The sequence below is a fragment of the Scomber scombrus genome, chromosome 21 (genome assembly GCF_963691925.1).
Source record: "Scomber scombrus chromosome 21, fScoSco1.1, whole genome shotgun sequence".
Taxonomy (NCBI): Eukaryota; Metazoa; Chordata; class Actinopteri; order Scombriformes; family Scombridae; genus Scomber; species Scomber scombrus.
In genome coordinates this window covers 11,377,455-11,386,318 of record NC_084990.1, presented here as the reverse complement: position 1 = coordinate 11,386,318, position 8,864 = coordinate 11,377,455, and the positions used below count along the sequence as shown (strand labels likewise).

Here is an 8,864-nt window from a genome sequence, read left to right as displayed (position 1 = left end):
ATCTCGGCAGGCCGTCACCTTCTTACCCTCCTGCGTGTTCCACAAACATACCAGAGGGCCAAAGGGCACTGGGGGCCAGCACTGCCCGTTTGTCGACATGCTTGATTGGGGTTGGGGGCGGCGGGACTCGTTCAGGTCGCGACACTGATGCGGTCCAGCATGTCTGTGCAACCTGTGGTGATTATTTGACTGCATTCCATCCAGGACACTGATGTTTTTAATGCGGTTTAACAGGCTGCCAGGCTTAAACAGGGCTACCTCGATCTGAATCCTGTCACAGACCAATGAAGACGCCATAGTAGAATTTCCCTCTCTTTGTTTTTGTTACACAGTGCCAGTCTATGAAAGTATCTTGGCTCTAGACTCAACAGAACACACATGCTGAGGAGAGTGTCAGGCAAGGGAACATCTGTTGTGGTCAGTGGCTGTGGGCAAACTGTTTCATTTCGACAAGATGGCTTGTGGCAACACAATGACTTAGTGGTTGGGAGAATGACCGAATTGCCAGTACTTGTGGTCAGGGTTTACCTAAGCTGGACAGAGCTTCTGAAAGACATGTGGTCACGTTTTACATCAAATTACCCTTTAGTTAGATATATAAAAGAGGGTAATGAAATTGTCTTGACACAATTGTGTTTCAAATTTTGATTTTTCAAGTGGAACTGTAGAGGAAGGAGCAACCTAGTTTTTCCTAATTGTTTTTTTTGTCTGAAGTCTTTATTCCATTGAAGTTACTTTTCCATTCATCATCTTGTGTAAACCAAGAGCACAGTAAGTTATTTCCTAACAACAAGCACACAGAGTGTGATCGATATAGCGTACCAACGATGATTTCACTGATGAGAAAGTAGATTAGAATTACAGACTCAATGTTGAAGACTTGTGAGTAGTGAAAACACATGACTTAACTGTCCAAATAAACTGTGATATACTGTATGTTCCACTATCACAGCTCTCATATCACAGCCATGGCATCCGTTCAAACACCGCTTGACGTCTTCAACTGGCCAAGTCTGTTCACAGGAATGTGGAGAGCTGGTCAGCGCGGCTGTCTGAAGACGTTTGTGTGTTTGTGTTCTAGTGTGTAAAAGCGTAGGCCCTTAGGTCTTAACATTACTGGCATCCTTCTTCTTTTCCCCTTTCTTTCTCTATCTCTCTCTCTCTCTCTGTCTTGCTTTCTCTGTCTCTCTTCCCCCTCTTGGCTGTTGTGCCACCGTGGAGAAGGCAACAGTGACCCTATTGTGAACGGTGGGAATTGGGCAGCAGGCCAATGATGTCATCCTGCCATAGGGAAGACCAGGGGGAACGCCCTCCTGGCGTTCGGAATGCACTATTTTTTCCTGTTGTTTTCCGGAAGGCGGTGATCAATTTAATTCCACCCTCATCACTCCCTGCTCCAGGGCAGGGGGAGAAGGAAAGGAGGGAGGGCAAGAGGGAGAACAGAAGCCGGGAAGAGAAAAAGGATGGGGCGCTCTCTTGCAATTCCAAAATGGGATGCAACTAATAAAACGAAAGGAAGAGAACAAGATGGTCCAAACTGCTGAGATCCTTTTTTATTTTAATTTTGTAAGATGTGAGTAATGGTAATCACCCTGGAATGCCATGAGATCACACCAACCTCCCCAATTAAAAGTTGCTGGGTATCATTACAGAAGAATAGCAGCGATTCATCAAGTAAAAGGGAGGAGTGGATTACGGAAACTAACAGGCCTTAACTCCAAATAACCCCACTGGCACAAATCAAATGGCTCCAAAAGTACACACACATTTGCTACATTCACACCTTTCACAATGACTAAGTATAACTACATTGTTGTCAAACCGAGGTACTTTTGCATTTTTACTGAGGCAGTTTTAAACAAAGGTAACTTTCCTTTTTACCAAAATTTAAACCTGCATTAACAGCTTTTTGCTGTGAGTGGCAGCAGAAACAAGCTGTAATGTCATGGACATATTATCACCTTCTAAAAATATATGGTGAATTTGTTTTTTTAAAGATTTATTTTGGGGCTTTTGCCTTTATTTTAAGTACAGTAGTTGGCAGAGAGGCCGAAAGGAAACAGGGAGAGAGAGGGGAATGACCTGCAGCATAGGTCCCTGGTCGGATTCAAACCAGGAATGCTGCCTTTATGTGGCACGCGCTTTAACCACCTGACAACCGAAGCGCTCCAATATATGGTAAACTTGTTAGCAATCACTTGATTATGTACACATCTGGCAGATACAAAGTAACATTAGCTTTAATTTTGAGTGTGTCTGGCCACCTTGTGAATTTAAGTCCAATAGGCACTCTCCTTTTAGCTCTGTTTTTGGTCTCCACCATTTAGAAATATCTGGCTTTTTAACTGCTAAATGCTTCACTATGTTCACCAGCTAGTTGCAAACTTTGTCTGTCTTGCTGAAACAAACCAAACTGAAACACTTAGACTTATAGGGTGGAAATCTGTGGTTTGTTAAGAAAGTTAGGTTAACATAAAAATATTGATTTTAGTAACTTTAAAGTATAATTCTGGTACTTGATAACTTGGGTATAATTTACATAGTCTCATTTTGATCGGTTACAATATAATTGTACTCACCAAAGTAGAAGTCAAGATCTGGTTACATTGTAACAACAAAGTCCAATGGATCAAGAAAAGCAAAAAGTCAGACAATCATACAATTTGAAAAAAAGTTTAAGACTGTAAGAAGTCTTTAAACTGTGGACAGTTAAGGCAATATTTGGCCCTTTGATTCTCTTCCAAACAATTTAGCTGACCTGAGGTCAGGTCAACCTGAGGTCAATGAAATTCCAGATCTCAGTAATTAACTTGGTGAGTACAGTGTTTTCAATACCTACAGGAATAGTTGCCAAAATGACACAAAAAAGGCTTATCCTCATCAAGTTGCAGCACCTCCCTTTTTTCTAGAATAGGCTACTCTAAGAAATGTTCCACCCCTGGTCTTTGCATATGCTCTACCATACTGGAAAATCATATGAGGCTAGCTCAAGTATTGACCAACTCCAGTAATGAGTGACTGAACACGTATGAAATCTAAAGCAAAACTTTTATATTTAGAGAGGAGGTGTGTGCACCACAGTGATGTTTTTCTGGCTCTGCTTGACTTCATCAGTCTTTCAGTTCAAAGTGGGCCCCGCCATCACATCAGAAAGCCACTGAGCCGTCTACGATATGATCACCATTAATCACAGCTTGTGATCAAGCATCGAGCAGCGTTTTCTCCATCACGACTGGAATGTCGTAGTAGAAACAAAGGATGCGGGACCATGCTCAGATTGACTTCAGATTGCACATCAGAATGGAGCTGCTTACTTTCAATAACACGGACAAGCTATACACTTAGTGCCGTGTTCTTTTCTTCTCCTTGTCATCAGAGGAGAGGGAAAAATATCACTTTGATGCTGTTTACAGGGTATTTTGCAAAAATAACTTTATGATGAATTTTAGGGGAGAGAAAAAAAATGCAGAGGGGGCTTCAAAAGTAGCGTTAACGGGAGACAGATTTTTGACATGCTTCCCGAGCCATCTGCTTTGGGTTAAAGCTCGGAGACAGAGTTGAATATGGGGGAGAGAGAAGAGGGGAGTAGGACTGGAGAAGATGGCGAGGGCAGCGGGGAATAAAGGGAATGCAATATTGACAGGCAATGGTGGATAGCTATTTATTTGCATTGCAAACCTTTCTGTTTTGAATTGATGTGGTATGAGGTGAAAGTGTATGGAAGAAATAAGATATGGATCTTGCCAATACAACAATAAGTTGGTCCTACAGCTATTGCAACAAAAAAAATTTAAGTGGGCAATCATAATTTTACAAAAAAACAGCTATGTTGTGGTTCTAATCTCAGGGTTCTTGGAATTATTTAGTTAAAAATACTTCTAAAATATTGCAGTTTTGACAGGCCCAAAAACCTGTTAAGGCTCTGGTTGGTTCTGAAATCTGACAGCCTGCCAAAAATCCAGCAGAGTGTTCTTCTGGAGACGCCACAAAACAAAACTAATTAAGAGATGTGCTCCAGGCATATCTGTTGATTTGAAGGGAGAGGGGGCTTGGGGATTTCAGTGTTGCACTGTCTCTGCCACTCAAGACTATTTCCAAACGGCCACAGCCTCTTGCCAAATTCTTTCACTTTTCTTATCTTCTGACATTAGCTCATTTAATGGAGCAAGAAAAAGATATGAAATTCAAAAATAAAGATTTTGAGTCCAGCAACATATAGCAATGATTTTTGTCTTGGTCTCCAAGTCTCTCCTGTTTACTCCCCTCTCTCCTCTCCAAGCTGTCCGTCTCCATCCACCCCCCCGTGCCATTCTACCAGTCCCCAGTGGGCACAGTCAGCCAGTCTGGCCAGACCTGCCCCTTGCTGTGCCCCTGCGCTGGATAAGCTCCTGCCTGGACCTTGGGTAGAAGCCATTGTATTGAGCCGTGGGGGTGTTAGTGTGTGTATGTGTTTGTGTATGTGTTATGTGGGGGTGTGTATGTGTGTATAGCATTCACAGCAGAAGGGGAGAAGGGGGTCCTATCTGTGCCTAAGGGCTGCCCCCCAACGCACCCTCACCATGCGCCCTATTGAGACCTAAGGGAGCGTGAACAATCACTGCAAAACCAAAGAGCTAAGTCCCCTTGTTATACAAGCCCAATTTTCAGCACCAGCCCCACCTCTCTCCTCCATGGTGTGTTCCACCCCCATCCCAGTACCCCAGCACCCCAGCTCCACTCGTCAGAGGTTGACGGGCTTCGTTAAAGCGAGCTGGGGTCCTTTTATGGTGTTATTTAATTAGCCATTCCACAGTAAACTGCCATCCGGCACCACCACCACCACCACCCTCCACCCCTCATCCTCCTCTCTTTGCTGAAACCACCACCACCTTCATCACCACCTCCTCTCCCTTTACCTCCACTTACTCAACATCATCACCACCACCCTCCTCCCCACTGTGCTGCCCGGTCCCCTCCTCTCTCCTCTCCCTGTCTTTATCTCCAGTAATTAGCCAGGGGACGGGGGTGGACTCATTGCTGGGTTGTCCAACAGTATTAGTGCTTGAGACTAGGAGGAAGGGAAGTGCCTCACCCTGCATGAGGTTTTCTCCCTCACTCCGCCACCCTAAGACCTGTGGAGGAAGACAATGGAGATGGCCAGTTCTACTGTAGCCAGCTCAGCCTTACTGTCCCCGCTGCCCACTGAGCTCTGTCTAAACTGGCACCCTAATCATTAACCAGATTATGACTTTGTGTGTCTGCATGTTGGAGCATGCAGGAATTTACTCATAGGATGCAGAGGACTGCCGGAAACTCTTCCCATGTGATGTATGCAGTTAATTTGGTTAATTAAGTATCTTATACTAAAATTAGAGCATTTCTTTGGATAAGTTCTTCCAGCCTTTAACAGGAGTTTGTTTTTATGATTACTTTTAAGATGATTCAGGTAATCATTTTTGGCAGAATGGCTTCAACATTGTGTTTTAGATCTTTGATCACAAAGCTGGTGAGCAATTTAACTTGAGCTGCACCATAACTATGAGCACACATTCCTTCCCCATGCACTCAAACATGAGTAGTCCAACTGTCAGGGAGAAAGCTGGGGAGCCCCTGTCTGCACGTCCACACCGTGCTGGATCGACGCCCTCTAGTGACCACTACAAAAGACAAGCACAATGTCGAGGCGAGATAACCAATAACCCAGGCCAGCTTTAACAGAGTGCGCAGGATTGATAAGGACTGGGCATTAGATGAAATTCAGGGGTGAACTTTAAAAATAAAAGTACCATCTTTTGTGGCTGACATAGTGAGTATAACGTTGTTTGTTTATATGTAATCATGAAAAAAAAAGTTTGTTTAAATACTTTAATTAACTTGATTGTTGTTTGATCTGGCAGGGGGTAAACTTTACCACCATATGTTAAAAATGTAATAAAAAAAAGATGTCACCTGAATAAATGATGGGTCATTAAGGGTAAATATATAAATACATTAACTTGATAGTCAATATACTAAACTTGCCTGAACCATATCGTGGCGATAGTATTGCAGGATAACCAGCACAGTTCTAGTAAAAGTAAGAAGTCCAGCATGGTCTATAATGACTGCTTTAGCATGGGAAAGGTACCGCTGAGTTATCCATGGCCATTTATAGCCCTTAATTGCGTGCCTATTTTGTGACCCCTGAGTTCAACGGGCCAATTCCTGTGTAGACCCAAATCCTGATGAACAAAGGTGGAATGTGATGCCCCTTTTCCGTAGAAATGCTACTAAACGTTTCCCATCAATTTCATGGGAAAGTTCAAGCCAAGGAAACTTCTAAACGCTTCAGCTCAATATTGACAGCGTATTGAACCTATTAGTGGATCGCAGACACGATGCCAATGAAAAAAGCTGGAGAGAGCAGCTGCCAATGCGCATGAAATATGTGTGAGATGTCAGAATGTCTGTAATATGCATAACACTGTTCATGTTGTTGGAATATCACAGTATAATACGGTATAAAACCGGTGCTTTAGGACCCAGTTGATCCTTGTGATTGTGGCTGATATTTTCCACGTTGTGAGGGGGGGGGGGGGGGGGGGGGGGGTGGCCCGGAGGGGGGGGCTGTCAATCATAGTGAAAGTGGCCGGGGTGGGCAGGCCCCTCTGACACTTTGTACCGTCGGAGGGGGATATTTAACTTGGGACTGAGCACCACTCGCTACAGACACACTCACACACAGTGTGCCTAAGCAAAGAAACGCTCCAGCGCCAAGTCTCTCAGACTCCTGAAGTAGGAGCGACTCAGTAGGAGCTTCTGTACCAGTTATCAAAGGAGTAGAGACGCTCCCTCAGGAATTGACCGATTGCACCGACCAGGCAAAAAGGCTCCAGATTTGGGACTGTCTCGTCATGCAGCGACAGTGGGATCTGGAGCTTTTCTGAGAGGATTCAGAAATGCCACAGTGAAAGGAACTCTGAACTAACAACGTTCACTGGCTTGCTGCAGTTTGCATTTGATATGCACTGAGCCTGCAATTTGCCGTAAAGCCATTTTTCAACGTTTTTTTCTTGCACGCACAGTCGTGTGTTTTGTGGGCATGTTACAGCCTCCGATTTTTATGTAAAAAAAAAAAAACTGATCTGCGTTTTGGAACATCCTCTGGAAAGATAAATGGCTGTTATTTCATAAGTTGAGGTTGCATCCCACTGCAGCGCATTTTCTCTAAGTTTTTTGGACATTCTCAGTGAGGTGCACATATCGACGGCTGGAATACTACAAGGCACAGACTGCAGAGACATTTTCCGCAGTCCATGGATTGTGCGCCCTGGGACCTTGTCAAACCTGAGAGCGTCAGGCGACGTTAAGAGAAGCCACGTTTATAAAAGCCGTGCGTAAAAATAACATTGGCCAAAGCAGCCCTCATTGCCGGGCGCGTGACATTTAAAACTTGGTGAAGTACTCTTTTCTGCGCCCTTCTCTCGCGGGACGCTCCGGATCTATTCTGTCTCTTTAGAAAACACTTCATTCCATGCAGCTCTCGCGTCGGCCGCTGTCATCCAGTGTTCGTCGTGGCTTCCAGTCCCCGGGGTAACCATGACAACCGAAAGAAACCCAAAGTGAATCCAAGGGAGCGGGGTGAGGCCGGAGAGAGCGTGAAAAGAGTTTTCCCCATTTTGTTTTGTGCTTTTTTTTGTTTAGACTAAACACTTTTTTGCAAAGCAGGGGCACCGTTTCGCGCTGCAGAGTTGCATCAGCGGGCAAATTGCAAAGTTGAAGGAGCCCTAAAAAGCAAAGCACTCCGCTCCATGTCATTCAAACCCGACGTGGTCTATTAAAAGTATCGCCTTGCTGGTGGCTGAACTTCTACTATTTATGAAGCCCCAGGCTAGTCATTGCAGAGATCACAGTAACCGGGAAAAGAACTGAATATTATTTACGCGAGAAGAGCCGGTGCGTAAAACACGAGGAATAATGGGCCTCTCTCAAACGCTACTCATTTACGTGCTGGTGTGCGTTCACCTTGGAGTTTCCCAGCATTACCTTCGACTCCGTCCATCGCCCAGTGATCACCTCCCTGTGCCCGATCTGAAGGAAGACCCCGACCCGGAGTACGACCCCAGGGAGCAGGACTTGGCCGAGAGGACTCTGAGGAAAAAGCTCGGCAGCAACTTTGACCCCAACTTCATGTCCATCAGCTCGCCCATGCTGGTGAACCTCTCCGCGCCAGAAAACCAGGTGAAGCTGCAGGGGCCCATGCCTAACGAGATTAAAAAGCTGGACCTCACAGAGACCCCCTATGGGAAGCGGGTAAAAGTGGGCAAGAAAGCCCGCAGGAAATTTCTGCAGTGGCTGTGGACCTATACGCACTGTCCAGTTGTGTACACCTGGAAGGATTTGGGCGTGAGGTTCTGGCCACGTTACATCAAGGAGGGAAACTGTTTCTCTGAGCGCTCTTGCTCCTTCCCTGAGGGGATGTCTTGCAAGCCCGTCAAGTCAATCAACAAGATTTTCCTCCGGTGGTATTGTCAAGGGTTTCTAAGACAGAAATACTGTACATGGATACAGGTGCAATACCCAATCATCTCAGAGTGCAAGTGTTCGTGCTGATTTCTCTAAGGAAGTAGTGGAAGGTCAAGGGGAGGGGGGCGGGGGGGAGTGGACTGGAAATACGGTTTCTATTGCACTGTTAACTCTCTACAGAGGTGGGCACCATAGCAAATCTATTTTTTTATATAGCATTTTAAGTGAAATACCAACATTGTACATATTTAAGAAAAATGCAGCTATTTTTTCTAATTGAACCAGGAGGACCATATTTTATTCTCAACCCTGAAACGTTGCTTTTGGGGAAACACGAGCACTTCATAAGGAAGAGCTTCTTTTTTTTGATATTTTTATGA

The 8,864-nt window shown here is 44.8% G+C and overlaps 1 protein-coding gene across 1 annotated transcript; it reads left to right on the top strand.

Annotated features, from left to right (window-relative positions):
* Positions 1-7,697: 7,697 nt before the first annotated feature.
* nog2 (noggin 2) lies at positions 7,698-8,571 on the top strand. The gene has a single exon (XM_062442920.1). It carries the CDS (start codon positions 7,936-7,938, stop codon positions 8,569-8,571), a length of 636 nt encoding a protein of 211 aa, XP_062298904.1. The 5' UTR covers positions 7,698-7,935.
* The last annotated feature ends 293 nt before the right edge of the window (positions 8,572-8,864 follow it).

Excerpts from the sequence above, each read along its gene's own strand:
- nog2 (XM_062442920.1), top strand. The coding sequence starts at position 7,936 with ATGGGCCTCTCTCAAACGCTACTCATTTACGTGCTGGTGTGCGTTCAC.